At 41.9% G+C, this 17,051-nt stretch overlaps 3 protein-coding genes across 4 annotated transcripts; 1 reads left to right on the top strand and 2 right to left on the bottom strand.

Moving 5' to 3' along the window:
• Positions 1-4: 4 nt before the first annotated feature.
• On the bottom strand, positions 5-11,050 carry LOC119546534 (protein diaphanous). Of its 2 annotated transcripts, none has more exons than XM_037852876.1 (5): positions 10,539-11,050; positions 7,170-7,486; positions 2,147-4,099; positions 1,556-2,086; positions 5-1,482 (listed from the first exon to the last, which is right to left on the bottom strand). In XM_037852876.1, the coding sequence occupies exons 2-5, from the start codon at positions 7,483-7,485 to the stop codon at positions 1,010-1,012; spliced, it is 3,273 nt and encodes a 1,090-aa protein (XP_037708804.1). In that variant the 5' UTR covers position 7,486; positions 10,539-11,050; the 3' UTR covers positions 5-1,009. The 2 variants fall into 2 exon arrangements, with proteins under 2 accessions (XP_037708804.1, XP_037708802.1); XM_037852874.1 differs by lacking the exon at positions 10,539-11,050 and adding an exon at positions 7,559-7,673.
• Positions 11,051-11,383: 333 nt separating this feature from the next.
• On the top strand, positions 11,384-14,646 carry LOC119546974 (ATP-dependent DNA/RNA helicase DHX36). The gene is made up of 6 exons (XM_037853622.1): positions 11,384-13,312; positions 13,371-13,763; positions 13,819-13,932; positions 13,987-14,259; positions 14,313-14,441; positions 14,505-14,646. Exons 1-6 carry the CDS (start codon positions 11,475-11,477, stop codon positions 14,581-14,583), a joined length of 2,826 nt encoding a protein of 941 aa, XP_037709550.1. The 5' UTR covers positions 11,384-11,474; the 3' UTR covers positions 14,584-14,646.
• LOC119546975 (guanine nucleotide-binding protein-like 1) lies at positions 14,565-16,991 on the bottom strand. The gene is made up of 4 exons (XM_037853623.1): positions 16,798-16,991; positions 16,369-16,697; positions 14,889-16,080; positions 14,565-14,829 (listed from the first exon to the last, which is right to left on the bottom strand). Exons 1-4 carry the CDS (start codon positions 16,874-16,876, stop codon positions 14,702-14,704), a joined length of 1,728 nt encoding a protein of 575 aa, XP_037709551.1. The 5' UTR covers positions 16,877-16,991; the 3' UTR covers positions 14,565-14,701.
• Positions 16,992-17,051: the final 60 nt, after the last annotated feature.

Consider the following 17,051-nt stretch of genomic DNA (forward strand, 5'->3'; position numbering starts at 1 on the left):
TGTGTTAAAGTTTTGGTAAAAGTTTATTTTCAATATACGATCATTGTCGAAGAAAATAGGCATTAATTAACAATGTTATGTATAGCGTGGATTACAATAGATTATTAAAATAAACAAATTTAAAAGAGATTTGCTTAAAAACAAATTAAATACAAAAGGAATTTCATTTTGATATATATCTCGCCCTAGTGAGTGCCTCGAAAACGAAGTGCACAACAAAATGATCGGAACATGCCACAGTAAAATAGGAATAGTGTGTAAAGAGCCAAAGATACAGATCAATCGATAAATAAATTTCTGACTTGGTTTCTCAGTTCCTTTTATAAGTATTTAGAATAAGAATAGGTATCATTTTCATTTTCAGAAGTAAAGCGTATAAAAAATATATGTTTTTGCGTATAGGGAAGCGAAATTGAATTTGTTCGTTGTTATGCATTGCTTATTTCTAGAGTCGTGGTAAATGTTTCACATAAACTAAGTGTCAAAAATATTTAAATATTGGTTTTTATAAATGTTAGTTATATAAAATCAAAGTGAAATTAGACGATGTACTACGAATTAGATGATAACTTTTATCGGCCTGCCAATCTGTTTAATATAAATTACAATTTTTTGTAGCGTACACAAATTGCAAATAAATTAAGATATGTTTTAGGTTTTTTTCAGTAAAATTCAATTGAACAAAATGATTACAATTAATTTAACAAATTACAAAAAAGAAATTTATGACTCTTACTTAAGTTGTTAGAACGTAAAAACTTTAAATTAACACGACACTCAATGCATAGTTCTGAAAAATCCACATATTGCTGTCCCCAGTTATTTAGTACTTTGCGGCTGTTGAAACAATCCTTTCGTTAAATATCTTGAACGCGCTAATCGAGTTGATATGTAAACAAGGCTAAACACACGGATTCACAGATGTACACAGCTAATGATCCTAGGCCCTTATATCGCTACAGATGTCTATTTATATATGTACAGAGAAGAATTGCTTGTGGTATCATTTCTACGCTGAGCCTAGAACCTCATTGAGTATCATCTCGCGGGTCATAAGTTGTCCGTTGGTGACACGCGTCCGCGATCGACTCCGACTGAGTTGGGCCCTCCGTTCCGCTCCCGCTGGTCGCTGTCGCCGGGCCTGTCGGTTCCGCTGGCCAAAGGCGGAGCCCGTTTGCAGCGCCTCCAAGAGACTGTCCATCACGCCCTCCTGCGTCTGCGGGGCATCCATGTCAACCACTGCCTTTTTACGCTGCTGGCGCTCTTGCTGCTCACGGGCAGACTGCTCTCGGGCCTCCTGCAGACGACGTTTCTTCTCCAGCTCCTCCCGCACCCGTACATTGTCATTGTGCGCTGACTGGAAGGCATCCTTAAAGGTCTTAATGTCCGCAAAGAACTCTTCCATCGTGTATTTGCTGGGATCGAAGGCATAGTACTCGCTGAGGTCCTTGTACAGCTTCTCCATTTGCAACTGCATTTTGCCTGTAAAAATAACAATGTGTTAGGCAATTTGTTTCTTTTCTAAACTCTATAACTTTCGCATAATAAATCTTACCAAGCACATCCACTTGCTGCCTGCATTCCTCGGCAAACTTGCCCATCACCTCACTAAACTTGTCATCATCGCACTGCGGCACCTTGTTGTTTTGCAGATCTGTTTCCAGATTTTTTACCGCCGAATTCATTTGACGCATTGCTTTCTGGATGGCATCCATGTTGACCCGCGACGCCTTATTCACATGCGATAGATCGTCGTAGAAGTTCAATGCATCTGGGAACTTCTTCTCCACCAGATCAGCCAGATAGTGCAGCAATGTCTGCTTATTATCCGCATCTTTCGTATTGGACAACTTGGTGAGATAACTGATCTCAAAGCCAAATGCGGCTTCGTTCTTAGAGCCCGAATTCATGTAGTTGCCGAGGAGGAGAATGAGTTCCAGGATCTTGGAGAACTTTTTGCTGTTTCGGACTTCTTCGCAAGCTGCCGTTCCTGCCACAATATCGGGTTTGATATCCTGTACCATATCCGCATAAGTTAACTTGAAGTTCAGATTATGAAGACGTGGCGAAAGACGTTTTATTTCCCCTAAAAATTAGACGAATTATTACTCTGAGATTTCCGTATTTAATATAGTAATAAACTTACCTATCGTCGCAGCAAATTGTTCGATTGGTGGCAACGGTTCTCCCTTGGCCTTGATCTCCTGCAGACGTTTAAGTTGCTCTGGCGGCGGGAGGTACTGGATAAGTTGCTGAAGGATGTTGGAGGACAGGATGGCGGTGTCGCAGCGCAGCAAACAAATCTTGATCTGTTCGTATGACAGATGCTTCAGCGATCCTCCCAACATAATAGCCAAGTTCTGTGCCGTCTTCGAGTCCAGCACACGGAGATCGACATTTTTCTTGGTCAGCGTCGTCGGCTTGTCCACCGCATCCTTTTGTTCTTTCTTCACAGGCTTGGAGGAGAATTTCACGGCCAGCTCGGCAAGGAAATCCTCCTGAGCCAGCTTATCCTCCTGGCACTTGACCCAGAAAGCCTTATCGGACATTTTGGCTGGGACAATAGCCTTCCAGTTGGCCCGCTTCATTGGATTCTTGACATCCCACTTCTTCTTCGGTTTCAGACCATGAGGAAGAACCGGAACCATGGGTCCCATCATCATGGGCGGTGGGGGCGGTCCTCCAGGTCGAATCATGCCTGGCATGGGTGGAGGTGGTGGACCTCCCATTCCGGGCGGTGGTGGCGGTGGAGGCGGTCCTCCCGCCCTTCCGGGCATGGGAGGTGGAGGTGGCGGCGGTGGTCCACCACCAGCTGTGCCCGGCATGGGCGGCGGCGGTGGTGGAGGTGGTCCTCCTCCTCCGGGCGGTGGCGGTGCCATGGGTATGTTCACTTTGGGTAGCTTATTGGGCGACGGTGCCGCCACACCATTAGCCTCCATCAGTTTGACTTTTTCCTCGAGATGAGCCGCCTTTGCCTCCGCTTCCTGCTTAGCGCTTTCCAACTGCTCGATCTTCTTCTCATACTCCTCCGATCGCTTTGACTCCTTGGCCTTGGCCTTCTCCACAATATCGTCCAGCAGCAGAGAGGTGTCTATATTAAAGTTTCTATTCTCAAAGTTCGGATCGCAGTAGCCCTTGTGGAAGACAATCTGCGAGATGCACTCCTCAATTAGTTGATAGTAGGCGGGTCGGAAGTAAAAGTCATCTCTGATATACAACAAATGCTGCAGGATGGACAGGAAGTAGGGTTCGGAAGTGGTGTCAGTCACCAGGTTTTTCAGCACATCGAAGCAATCCGTTGCATCATCCATATTAAAGGTGACGTTATCGAAGCGCTGCACAAACTCCTCGAAATCATCCTCGCGAATCTCGTTGAAGATCTTAAAGTGCTGCTGCAGTGCATCGTTATTGCTAGCCTCCACGATTTTAGTGAATTCGTCCAGGCGATCGTACAGACCCATGCGCATAATCTCACATCGTAGATGCAGACGGAAGTTCAAATCCGTGGGAGTATTTGTGAGGGTGTTAATAAAGATCAAGCTGTGACAGGCCAACTCCCGTTTGGGATCCTGTTGATCCGTTGCAAACAATGCATCCACTATGGGTCGAAATCGTTCGCTGGCCTTAAAGGATGTCGCCGCTATTGTGGTAATGGCTCTAAGGACCTTCTCGTAGCCATTACGTTCGTAGACAATGCAAAAGGAGGCCAGCAGTTTGAGGGCCTCGCACATGGTCTGCGGCTTCCGGGGATCCAGTGACTGCGCCAGGAGCAACACCACACTGTGCTGATCCGGATTGAGCACCACGTTTAGTCCCCACGTATTGTTCATGATCGCCTTCAGGCAGCGAATGGCCTCGAACTCAATCTTATCATAGCTAGCATCCTTCTTTGACCTGGCCAACAGCTTCTCGATCGTCCCGATGCCGGCCACACCGAATTCCTTGATCCACGAGATCGGATTGCTGGTGAGCGCCACGCGCAGAGATTCCACGCACTGGTACACCTTGTGGGTGCTGTGCTCCCCATTCTGCAGATACTCCACGTAGTCTATGGGCTTCTCGAACCGGGAATTGGCGCTGCGCTCCAGTGAGTTTTTACCTGGAACAGAGATTGGAATGGGAATCGGATGAGTATTGGATTTCGGTAAGGGAATTCACTGGATAAGAGTCAAGCCAAGCCGCAACGGAATTATACATACATACAAGTATGAGAGTAAAGAAAAGCCTTTTACATTTGGCTAATTAAATAAATTTACTTAAGTCATAAGTTATGCTTTAAGCCCTAACAAGAAGATAAATATTTGTATGTTCTGGAACTGACTGAAATATTTGTACATTTTTCAGAGAAAATTGATTAAAAATAAATAAATAAGTACCAACAGAAATACTGTTATAAAAACTTATATTTTCTTGTAACTTTAAGTTAAGTAAAATAAATTTTCAGAAAGTGGATAGGTACAAAATTAAAAGCAAATTAGTGATTCAGCTAATGTTTGTAGTAATTTACAGATAAAACCCTTACTGGTATTTTTCACAATACCTCAAGGTTTCTATTTGAAAGAAAGAGGTTGGCCCCCACTGACAACACCCCTGAATTTAGTCATATCAACGCTGATTCATTATTCACTATCTCTGTATAAAAACGACATACTTTCCCATAGAGGCCGTTTGATAAGAAAATCGTTTAACTAATGAATATAACCTCTTAAGGAGTGTCAGCTAACATGACATTTAATCTTAAATTAAAAACAAATGTATTTCAATTACAACTTAATCAGCAGATTATGATAATTCTATATGTAAATGATTGGCTAGCAATGAAAATATTATGAAATATTTTTTATAAATTCTATGACAATTATTTTTCTAGGTGGTTCATTGTTGTTTGATTTACTATTTCAATCTGTATAGAATAGGTACTATTCAGTTTTATATAAGAACTCAACCTTAAGACAAGCGCAGTGAAAAAGCAATTACTAAAAACCAACCTTAATGAGGGACCTTCGATGAAGCCACCCACCCTTTTAAATGATTACCTGCACCACTGACATCATTCAAATTGGCCTAATCCCTGCCCGCACTTTATACGTTTATCCGTCAAAACCAAACTACGCTAACTGTTTTATTAATTAACTCAAAACGCCTAACGAAGCGTGTTAATGAACAGCTTTTTGTACGAGTATTTTTTGCTGTCGGCCAGTCCATTGTTTGTGTTTTAAATTCAGTTTCGCAACAAGTGGTTGGGTGGAGGGTTCTGCCACAATAAACACGACCCACAAATATTTACTTCAGTTTCTTTTATTTTTACTCCAAGCTATCTGCACCTATAAGATACGTTTTTTTGCCGCAGCTCAAGTTTATTGACTAGCATCAGAATTTATTTTCAGCTTGATTTTGTCATAATGTGTTTAACGTTTTCGCATATTTGCATTTTATGGCCGTTCCAAAGTGTAAGGAAAATCACTCACATAGGTTGAGAGAGCAAAAATAAAACTCTCTACACTGAAACCTAGGACTCAATGGTTTCTTAAATGAAATTATAAGAGATATTATAAAAATAAATTTTTAAGTAAGGAATAATTGTTTGTAAATTATTATCAATGGTAGTCGTCGTAAATTTTTAAAATAAATTGGTGTTGGTGTTTTATTTTTATACACTTAACTAATATGATATGATCTTAATAATAATATGATTTAAAATATATGTAAGAAATATATATAATCAATATATATTTTCAGTGTATATTTGCCTTATACTAGTCTATCTTTCTCTCGCTTTTGCTATGCACTTGCTTATACAACAAAAAGAACGAGCCGCGAAATAAAAAAATAATTTTCTCACTGCCACTTGACGTAATTTAAATTGTATAATATGCATGGTAAAGGAAAATTCAATGTCTTCGCATTCTCATTTTTTGCTGCTCGACTTTTGTCACGCATTCGTCGTACGTTAAATACTACTTATATAGCTCTTGGTTTTACTTGATAAAATGGGGGAGAAGATAGTCCGAGGTTGTGGCGCAATTAACCGTTACAAACGATAAGAGAAACTTTGATTCTACATATTTCAAGACTGATAATGGACCATGGGCCATGGGGAATTAACTGGAGCGAAACCCAAAGAATGAAGCTGAAAGCTGAGTTGGCATTGAAATATGCTCAAGATATACATTGCTGGCGATGTGGTACAGTGATAAATACTTCGTAGTACGCTGGAGTACATTTCTAGTAGTATTTTACTAAATGAATGAGTAAGGTTTAAAAATAAGCAACATTCAACGGGGCTTTCCGAAATTTTTAACCGAACATCTGGGTACCATCCTTATCAACTAAACAATGAGAATTTTGAATCAGTAATTGGTCATTTATTATTGTGGTGAATTTGTAATAATTTGTAATGATATTTTAAATATAAAACATGAATATTATAAGGTGTTGCGAGTACTGGTACTAAAAAAGTTTACCCTTACTTCTGCCTTATAATTCCCAACTGGTTATAGCTGGCTCTCACAACAAAAAGTTTTTGAGCTCCCCCTTGAAAAATTTATGCTTTAACCACTTTACAAGGTATTTTCGCACTTATCTAAAGGATCGTTGACATCACTGCTATTAATACGAATAATTTTCAATAAAATTAAAAAAGGGACATCCCTCAAAAAGAGGTACATATGTGATATGAAAACAAATAGCACCGAACATGGTCGCAAAGCAAATTGGCAACTAAAGAGAAGGGGTAAACATACAGAAAGCGCACACACCGATGAAAGCAAAGTTCACAGATACACGTACCGTTACCTGCTAATCTTATCAAAAATGGAATGCAATTTACCCGGGAATACGGAAAAAAACAAAGAAGTGTAAAAAGTCATCCAACTTAGTTGCGCGAAAATCGATTGTCTGCTATTTTATATAACCTTGCAGAAGGAGTTTTTATGTTGGTAATCAGTAAAGTTTAAGTTTTAGGATGCTTAAGGTGTTTTACTATTCATAAATTAAAAAAAAAAACCTATTAAGATGATATAAAGATTTTCCTATATTTATGATTTTTTTACGTGCAATGAGAGCTAAATTAATTTTTGAAAAATTAAAAAAAAAATTCTTTTGTTTCTTCTGATAACTGCAAGGGTATACAAACATCGACGTGTTAAACCTTTCGAAACAATCTTTACCTTTCAAGTGCCATAGTAGCATCTTCTGGCGCTCCTCCTTCGATTTGGCCAACAGGGGCTCCCTCTTATCCTTGGGTATATTCATATCCTCTATGATCTCCAGGAACTTGGCATCCAGCTCCGCAACGGTCAGTTGCTGAATATACTGCTCAAAGTCCTCCACGCCCGGCACTACATAATTATCCTGTGATACGGGTCGACCTCCATGGGTTAAGGTTCCACTGCTGATGTTTCCTCCTTTGGATTTTGAGGGCCTCCCGAACAGGCTGTCCAAGATTCCGCCGGTCGTAGATTTAGTTTTCTCGTGACGAGACATTCTGCAAAGAGGAAAAAATATAAATTAAGTTTATTTTGCGTTGTTTTTTTTTTTTGAAGGAAGAAAACCTAACCCCAGCTTTTTAAGACGCATTTCGGAGGAGAACTAAACGAAAACTAAACAAAGACCACTGAGGATTTTCGAGACATGCGCAGTTTTTCATATATTTTTTGGGGAGACAACTTGCACAGCTGTTCTGTTGTTTACAAATGTTTGGGAACTGAACAGACCGCGATTTCTGATGGTTTTCCATCGAATGCATCCAATCGATGGATGGACGGTATGTGGTCGATCATTATCAGCTTTCGTTTATTTACAATTATCTGGGGTGTCCATAATGTCGATTCAGCCTCAACGGAGTGTGGAATTTTCAATTAACACGTTCGATAATAAGGGAAGGAGGGCTCAATACAGTGATTCTTCGAATAGGGAATTTTGGAATTTGGTATTACATTTCTTTTAGGTCTAATTTAATTTAAAACAAGAAAGGAAGTTAGCTTCGGCAAGCCGAAGCTTATATACCCTTGCAGCTTAAATTATTAAATTTAAAAACACAAAAAATGCTATTCCCAATAGTACAAGATAATATGTCAAAAAACACCGAAGCAATAATTGGTTTTATATTATTTTCCTACCAATTTTCCGATCGTTCCTATGGCAGCTATATGATATAGTCGTCCGATTTTGATAAAATTAAATTCGAAATTCAGAACTAATTAAAATATGATATTCCCAATAGTATAAGATAATATGTCAAAAAACACCGAAGCTATAATTTGTTTCAGATTATTTTCCAACCAATTTTCCGATCGTTCTTATGGCAGCTATGTGTTACAGTCGTCCGATTTTGATAAAATTAATTTCGAAATTCAGAACTAACTAAAAAATGTTATTTCCAAGCGTTGGAGGTTATATGTTGAAAAACACCGAAGCTATAATTTGTTTCATATTATTTTTGCACAAATTTTCCGATCGTTCCTATGGCAGCTATATGATATAGTCGTCCGATTTCGATTAAATTTAATTCAAAATTCAAAACTAATTAAAAAATGTTATTTCCAAGCTTAGTAGGTTATAGGCTAAAAAACACCAAAGATATAATTTTTTTTAATTTTTTTGTCCGATTATTCCTATGGGAGCTATAAGATATAGTTGTCCGATCCGGCTGGTTCCGACTTATATACTACCTGCAAAAGATATAAGACTTTTGGGAAAGTTTCAGCCCGATAGCTTTAAAACTGAGAGACTAGTTTGCGTAGAAACGGACGGACAGACGGACAGACGGACATGGCTAGATCGACTCGTCTAGTCATGCTGATCAAGAATATATATACTTTATGGGGTCGGAAACGTCTCCTTCACTGCGTTGCAAACTTCTGACTGAAATCAATATACCCTCTGCAAGGGTATAAAAATGTCACAAAGATGTACTTAACTTAAATTCTATGGGAGCACTGATTTGTTAATTTTATATAATAATATTACATATATTATGGTAAATTAATTTTATAATTTTTTAAAATTTAAATTTTAATAATAATTATTTAATAATAATTTTTTAAATTTAAATTTTTTAAATTTAAACTTGAAATCACTAAAAACATATACGTTTTTATACAATTGCCTGAAACCGAACATGTTTTGTTTTAGAACCCGGACTACTGTGGTATTCAAAACATCCGAAGCGTGAAACTGCTGATTAAAATCATAAACAAAAATCTGTAAGGTAAATTGGACAAATTCATTAATAATGCGCACTAAATTTACAAAATGATGCGATTATCGCGTCAATCCAAATTAGGAAATGGCACGAAATTCTGTGAGCTTTATAGAGAACCTAGACAAAACAACATACAGATATATGTTAAGATATATGACTATTGAGTGATTCATTTGGCGAGGCTGAAATCCAGGCCGTTAGCATTTGAATTGGCTTCTATTGAAGGATGCGGTGGGAACACGCTTTAGCTTTTTGCGTTAGCTTTGGCCAACGCATCTAATGAATCACTAATGGAATCACGGCGACCAACAAACAGCAGCTGGAGAGGTAAAAAAAATAACAAAATAAAAAAGGCAAACGAGCAACAGGTTTTGCGGATGGTTCTTGCTCGGTACACAGAAAACAATTATAAGTTCATTTTACTTAGCAAGAATAGATGAAGTAGAATACAAAATTCAAAATTACTCTTTAAGTTTTAACAATTTTATATTATTTCAAGAGCACAATTTTAGAGCAAATATATTTTTTAACCGTTTTTTAAAAACCATAAGTTCTTATCAAAATGCTATTAACAATCGAGAATTGTCTACATTCAGCGATAATTTGCAAACATGTGAGCATATTTCCAATATTTTTGTATCATTAATTAAGCAAGGGATTTATTTTCCAACAAATCTTTGAATGTAGATAAGCATTTATAAAGATAAATGTAATATTCTACATATATTTAATACTATTAAATATTTTAAAAATAGTAATAGCATTAAACAACTTTTTTTTTTTTAAACCCAACATTATTTACAGGAAATTTTTGTTTAGGAAGGATATTTTTTTGTAAGTGTGTCGACTGGGCGTGCCAACTGTCTGCAAATCATTCACAATGGTCGGCTAGAGAAATCATATTTAATATTATTTATTATGACTCCGCAAAAGGCCAATTGTGAATGGAGTGGTATGTGTGTGGGAGGTGGAGTGGAAGGAGGGGGTGGAGGATGAGGAGGTGGAAAGAGTGGAGCGACAAGTTCAAGCAGGGCAACAATTTCTTTTCAGGTCGCTAATACACACATATGTACCTACATACATATGTAAGCATGTGCGGAGGAAATGCTTTCAACAAGATTTCTTTGGCCAAAGAATTTACAGCAATTGCCTCTTTCTCTATTTTGTTTACATGCACTGCATCTCTTTCCCTCCCCTCCCCCCTATCCATCCCTTTCCCACACCATTAGTGTGTGCGTGAGCTGCAACTGCGAAAATGTAAACAAGTATAAAAACGTCTAATAACCGCTGGAATTCCAAGAAGCGAAGCAAGAATTAGTAAAAATGCGCTCACCTTCGTTTTGATATCTGTGTCGCCTGCTCACTTTTGATTTTTTTTCGGTGGTTTACGTCATAAGACCAGAAAAATAATGGCTTGCCACTCTCACACACACACAGCCACAATCAAGCAAACACACACACACACACAAACTCGCGATCAAACGGCTTTTGTTGTGGTTGTTGTTTTGGGTCTCTGGCTTTTTGTTTGTTTTATTGCGCGACGCTTGGCACAAAAAAACAAGCTGCGCGCACCGCTTCCAACACTTTGAGATTATTATTTCTCTCAGTGTATTATATCGTACTCATTTAGTTGTTGTTGGTCTCGAGTTTTGGCCACTTGTTGCTCTTCTAACGCTAATCACAACAGAAATACACTCTGCTATCCGGCTTTTTTGCAACGCAAACACTTGGCTGCTTCGTTATTGGCCACTTGGCATATAGATCGCTGGCTTTTTGCGGTCGTTAATCGCAGAAAATATAAAATCTTGGCACAAGCGATTCGATTTGCACAGCGCGTTGAGTTGATCGGAATTGGTGTGACCGTTGCGGGATCGTTAAAACATACCATCAGTAAAACGTACTAAAATATACCTTACCTCAACCACGGCGTGGACTTAGCTCGGACTCGAATCAAAACACGACTTAAGCCCATATTCTTAAATTACTTGTTTAAATGTAATTCAAGCTGTATTTTAAAACAAGTAGAGACGACGGTGATCTTAAGATTTTCATATTTATTTATTTGCAGAGTACCCTCACTTAAGACTGGAAAATATTTGTAATAAGTTGGCAGCTCTTGTTCAACCAACAGCTGATTTGTACGTTTTAACAGGCCGGCAATAGAGATGGACAAACTTCGATGTTAGCAGAACCGATTACCCTTCCTCAATCGATATCACGTGGAGGAAGTTGTTGATTTCTCGTTAGGATTGGTTCACCTCCTGGATTTATGCCGAAATTTGATAGGATGCAACGTGACAGGGACACCTCCGGCTCTTACGCCCGCAAGCCCAGACACCCACCGGGTCTCAAGGGCAAGGACATTGGCCTTTACTACCGCAATCTCGCCCGGCAGCAAAAGAAGGACAGAGGCGAGGAACAGCCGCAAATCCGATTGGGCTGCAATGTCAGCGTTCCCAGTGGCGTCCTAGCGCGCGTCAAGGAGTTCATGGAGGAGTACAACCGAGCACCGACCAGGGATAAACGCGATGTGGATGCCCAGTTTAAGCGGCAGTTCCGGCATCTTTTGAAAGTCAATTTCGAGGACTTTGTGGCGGAGACCAAGGAAAAGAACGAGGGCTTGGACTACACCAATGCCAAGCTGGACGAGACGCTGCAGCTGGAGCTAGAGCAGCGCCAGCTGGAGGATAATGGCAGGGAACGCCTGGCGGCGCGAAATAAACTGCCCACCATGAAGTACGCCAAGAAAATCGTCAAGGCTGTGCGGAAAAACCAAGTCATCCTGATCGTAGGCAGCACGGGCTGTGGCAAGACCACGCAGGTACCACAAATCCTCCTGGACGACGCCATTTCCCGGGGCTGTGCCTCGTCGTGCCGCATTGTTTGCACCCAGCCACGAAGGATTTCGGCTATAACCATTGCCGAATGGGTTAGTTACGAGCGTTGCGAAAGTCTGGGCAACTCGGTGGGCTACCAGATTCGCCTGGAGAGCAGGAAGCCCCGCGAAAGGGCTTCCATAACGTACTGTACCACAGGAGTTCTGCTGCAGCAGCTCCAATCTGATCCATTGATGCACAATCTGAGTGTCTTGATCTTGGATGAAATCCACGAACGCAGTGTGGAAACTGATCTATTAATGGGTCTTCTGAAGGTTATTCTGCCCCATAGACCCGATCTCAAAGTAATCCTTATGAGCGCCACTGTGCGGGAGCAAGATTTCTGCGACTATTTCGACAACTGTCCCATGTTTAACATCGAAGGCGTAATGTTTCCCGTTCAAATGCTTTATCTGGAAGATGTCCTGGCCAAGACGAATTACGAGTTTCAGAAGTCCCGCGATCGCCGTCCAAAGCGTGATCGCCCTGAGCAGCGTATGAACCATGCAGCGATGATAGAACCTTATCTGCGGCGCATCAGGAACTCGTACGACAGTCGAGTGCTGGAGAAATTGCGTCTGCCGGAATCGGAGGGCTGTGAGGACATAGATTTTATAGCCGATCTCGTTTACTACATATGTGAGAACGAGCCAGAGGGTGCCATTTTGATCTTTCTGCCGGGCTATGATAAAATCTCGCAGCTGTACACTCTCCTGGACAAACCAAAAACTCCGAAGGGCCAAAGATGGAGAGCTCACATAGCAGTCTTTCCTTTACATTCCCTAATGCAATCAGGGGAACAGCAGGCGGTGTTCAAACGTCCACCAGCGGGCAAACGGAAGGTCATCATCTCCACGATTATTGCCGAAACCTCGGTTACCATTGACGATGTGGTTTATGTGATCAACCCTGGTCGCACGAAGGCCACCAACTATGACATTGAAACTAACATACAAATGCTTGAGGAAGTGTGGGTGACCAAGGCAAATACGCAGCAGCGGAAGGGCAGAGCAGGTCGAGTTCGGCCTGGAATATGCTATAATCTGTTCAGCCGTGCTAGGGAGGATCTGATGGCCGATATTCCAACGCCGGAGATACTGCGCTCCAAACTGGAATCCATAATTTTAAGCCTGAAGCTCCTGCACATCGATGATCCGTATCGGTTCTTGCAAACACTGATTAATGCCCCCAATCCCGATGCCATTAAGATTGGAGTGGACCTGCTGATGCGGTGAGTTGAATGGAATGCGCTTTTACTTTAAAATTAATATTATTATCTTGCTAATCAGTATTGACGCACTGGACAAGACGGGCACCCTCACACCGCTGGGCATGCACTTGGCCAAGCTACCCATCGATCCGCAGATGGGCAAAATGATACTGATGTCGGCTCTCTTTTGCTGCTTGGATCCCATTACTTCGGCGGCGGCTGCCTTGTCGTTCAAGTCGCCGTTTTACTCGCCCTTGGGACAAGAAAGTCGAGTGGACGAGATCAAGCGGAGAATGTCCAACAATATGCGTAGTGATCATCTGTTGGTGCACAACACCATTGTTTCCTACCGTGAAAGTCGCTATGCGCATGCGGACCGTGACTTTTGCTATCAAAATTTCCTCAGCTCCATGACACTGCAGCAGCTAGAGAGGATGAAGAATCAGTTCAGTGAACTTCTATACAACTACAAGTGAGATTGTCAACCGATTAACTAAACTAAATGCTCATAACTCCCGATGTTACAGATTTCTTACATCCTCCAACTGCAAGGATACTGCATCCAACATGAATTCAGAAAAGATTCCCTTGTTGAGGGCCATAATTGGAGCTGGTCTTTATCCCAACATGGCCCACTTGCGGTAGCTATTATTTAATCGTACTAAAAACTAGGAGATTCATGTATTTATCTTTAGAAAATCGCGGCAGATTAAGAACCGAGTGCGTGCAATTCATACCATGGCAACGGACGATGGACGCCGTGTGAACTTCCATCCCTCCTCGGTGAACAGCGGCGAGAGTGGCTTCGATTCGGAATATTTTGTCTATTTCCAGCGACAGAAGTCCACTGATCTTTTTCTCCTAGACTCCACAATGGTTTTTCCCATGGCGCTGATCATTTTCGGTGATGGCGTGGAGGCAGGGGTAACCGAAAACAAGCCGTATTTATGCGTGGCCAAGACTTATTAGTGAGTATACCAAATCTTTCGTTAAATTATGATTAAAAATATATTTCCTCTAGCTTCAAATGCGATCAAGAAACTGCCGACGTAGTCCTAGAACTGCGTGGCAATCTGGAAAAGTTGCTGCTCAAAAAGGCTTTGTATCCGGCACCCATTGAAGATAATGGATATGAAAAGCAGTTGATAAAGTAAGGTCAATTTAAAAATTATTTCTTACATTTATATTTAAAAATGTTTTGCTTACTCAACAGAGCTATCGAATTGCTTCTATCGTTAGACGAAAGTATGGGCGAGGACTATATGTCCTCCGATGAAATTGATGACATCTAACCTGACTCATTAGCCTGGTGTTTTAATTTATTGTTTAGCAAAACATTGTATATGTTAATAATAAATTATAGGTGCAAACTAGTGATGCAATAACAAAATTTCTTGGTAAATGCGCCTTTTAGTCGTCCTCCAGTAGGGCAAATACGTTGCGGGATCTGGGCGCGTCCTCCTCGATGGCGCACTCGTCTTCATCGGCATTTGTCTCGTCATTGGAGCTGTCCTCGTCTTCATCGTCGCTGTCGGCGGCTGAAATATGGTTTGTTTTTCAATTTAAATTTGTATTTTCCTTTATTGTATTGACTCACTATCCGAGCAGACGGATGACGTGTCGCCGTTGGTCTCACTCTCCGGTTCTTCTAGTTCCACTTGCTGGTACTTCTTGACCTCCGGCAGATCGGGATGCAGGAGCCACTGATCCCGTCGCTCCTCGAAGCCCGGCGGATAGAACTGCAGTACCAGCAGCTGTTGTCCGGCCAGGGCCAGGCGAAGAATGTGATTGGCGGCCCGATAGCGATCCGGCCTGGCCGCCTTGGCGGTGAGGAATCCTCTCTTGTATGCCCATGCATCGGAAATGGCCACCGCCGACCACTCATCATAGTCCTCGGGCAGGTGAAGCCTCAGAAGCTGCGGTAAATTCAAATTTTCACCCAGAATCTTAAGGGAGCGGTAGGGAACAGACAGCTGGGAGATGGGGAAACTGCCGAGCAGCACTTGGAGGCTTTTGGGAGTACTCGACGGAAAGACTAGACCGGGACAATCGCACAGGCGAACGAGGGGCGTGAGGAAAATGGTCTGAAAATGCTTCGTATGTCCGGGCGTGCGACTCACGCTGACGACCTTGCGTCCTTTAAGGGCGTTGATCAGCGAGGACTTTCCGACATTGGGGAAACCAATGCAGCCAATGGTCAGGACGCCACTGTGATACTTTACATGCTCGTGCGGCGTGGTGTCGATGCTGCTGCTGATCTTGAGTTCCCCCTCGACGGCCGTTGTTAGATCATCCAGGATATCCAACTGATCACTGCGCATATCCTCGCGAATCTTCTGCTCCCATTCGGTCAGATCCACCTCTCCTTGGACATAGCGCTGGCACTCTTTGTATATGTTGTACACACCCTCCATACTCCTGCGATGCGCCTGTGGACCACGCTGACTTCCCTTGCGGGATCGCGGTAGGAAGGATGCAAAGAGAACCACTGGTAGGTGGGGGTAACGGTCGCGGAAGTACTGCCTCCAGGCCACAACCACATGCGGTTCCACCAGATCCACTTTATTAAACACCACAATAGCATGTTTCTTGAGCGTATTGATGATGTAGTCGTAGAGGGAGGGCGGAAACATCAGCGTGGCATAGCGGACATCCACAATAATGAGCAGGATGTCCGAGAACTCGAGGACACGCCATAGCTGACGCCAGGTTTCCAGGTTCAGCTCGAACAGGGAGAGCTCCTTTGAGTCGCCAGCACGTTGTTTCTTCTGCAGCTCATCCACGTATTCCTAGAATTTGATATAATATATGTACATATGTAAATATTTGGAATCTAAGTTTTAGATATAATTTGGATATGGTTGGATTCGGGAGGACCTCTTTAGTGTATCTCTAACTTACAATATTTCTTAATATGTTGGCTTTATCTTTTAGATACCAAAAGTAAGTTAGGGTGGTTTTATAGGATATATTGTGGGTTCGGACGGATCTATTGTAAAGGTCTCATGGTTACAATAGGGAAAAAAGTCTAAGATTTGAGTTATTTTATAATTTTTTTCCTTATAGACCTGACCTACCTTAAAGTACCGATTCTCGGTGCGATCCAGCTGTTCCTTCGAGCTCGCCAGTTTCCAGGGCGGTCGAACTGGGAAGTCGCAGCCGACGAAGTAACGATCGTCAACCTCCCGCTGCTTGGGACTGAGTACCTCGAACGGCTTGAAGCCCTCCTGTTTCATCTGCTCGAGCTCCTTCTTGCCCTCCTGGTAGAACTGCAGATTATAGCGATTCACGTTCTTGTTCCGATTTCCGCCGCGGGCGAAGGGCTGTTCCATGAGTTTCCTTGTCGTTTCGGGCACATCGCTGTCCTCGTACGATTCCTGGGTGCTACGCAGATACTTGGGCGGACCTGGCGTAACATCGTTAGTCATACACGGGCTCCTCGGTTTTTTCTTTCTTTCCGCCCCCTTTTCACAGGTAGGCATAAAATCACTTTGTATTCTTCTCACCTTTTGTGTTGCGCTTCTGCAGCATCTGGTCCTTCTTCTTCTTGCCGCTGAAGGCCACCTTGCGCCGTTGCTGTGGCATTGTTTTTGGGTCAAATCCTGGTCTCACTTCCGGTCAATTTGGGTTTGTCTAGCACTAGTTAATTTTAAGCTGTAATTGGGATTGAATGTTGTTGCGGCTTTTCCCTTTTGCGAATTAAAAGTTTTGGGCGAGTTGGCAGCACCAGAGAGCCGGAAAAGGGTTGTCGAGTCTTAAA

This window comes from Drosophila subpulchrella, chromosome 2L, assembly GCF_014743375.2.
Source record: "Drosophila subpulchrella strain 33 F10 #4 breed RU33 chromosome 2L, RU_Dsub_v1.1 Primary Assembly, whole genome shotgun sequence".
NCBI classification, from domain to species: Eukaryota; Metazoa; Arthropoda; class Insecta; order Diptera; family Drosophilidae; genus Drosophila; species Drosophila subpulchrella.

Bases quoted from the DNA above. Each gene is read 5' to 3' on its own strand.
- LOC119546534 (XM_037852874.1), bottom strand. From the start codon at position 7,578: ATGCGTCTTAAAAAGCTGGG. The intron at 7,487-7,558 runs GTTAGGTTTTCT...TCCTCTTTGCAG, and splicing joins ATGCGTCTTAAAAAGCTGGG to AATGTCTCGTCACGAGAAAA. The intron at 1,483-1,555 runs GTAAGATTTATT...TTATTTTTACAG, and splicing joins GCAGCAAGTGGATGTGCTTG to GCAAAATGCAGTTGCAAATG.
- LOC119546974 (XM_037853622.1), top strand. From the start codon at position 11,475: ATGCCGAAATTTGATAGGATGCAACGTGACAGGGACACCTCCGGCTCT. The intron at 13,313-13,370 runs GTGAGTTGAATG...CTTGCTAATCAG, and splicing joins GGAGTGGACCTGCTGATGCG to TATTGACGCACTGGACAAGA. The intron at 13,764-13,818 runs GTGAGATTGTCA...CCGATGTTACAG, and splicing joins GAACTTCTATACAACTACAA to ATTTCTTACATCCTCCAACT.
- LOC119546975 (XM_037853623.1), bottom strand. From the start codon at position 16,876: ATGCCACAGCAACGGCGCAAGGTGGCCTTCAGCGGCAAGAAGAAGAAG. The intron at 16,081-16,368 runs GTAGGTCAGGTC...ATCAAATTCTAG, and splicing joins CCGAGAATCGGTACTTTAAG to GAATACGTGGATGAGCTGCA. The intron at 14,830-14,888 runs GTGAGTCAATAC...ACCATATTTCAG, and splicing joins GTCATCCGTCTGCTCGGATA to CCGCCGACAGCGACGATGAA.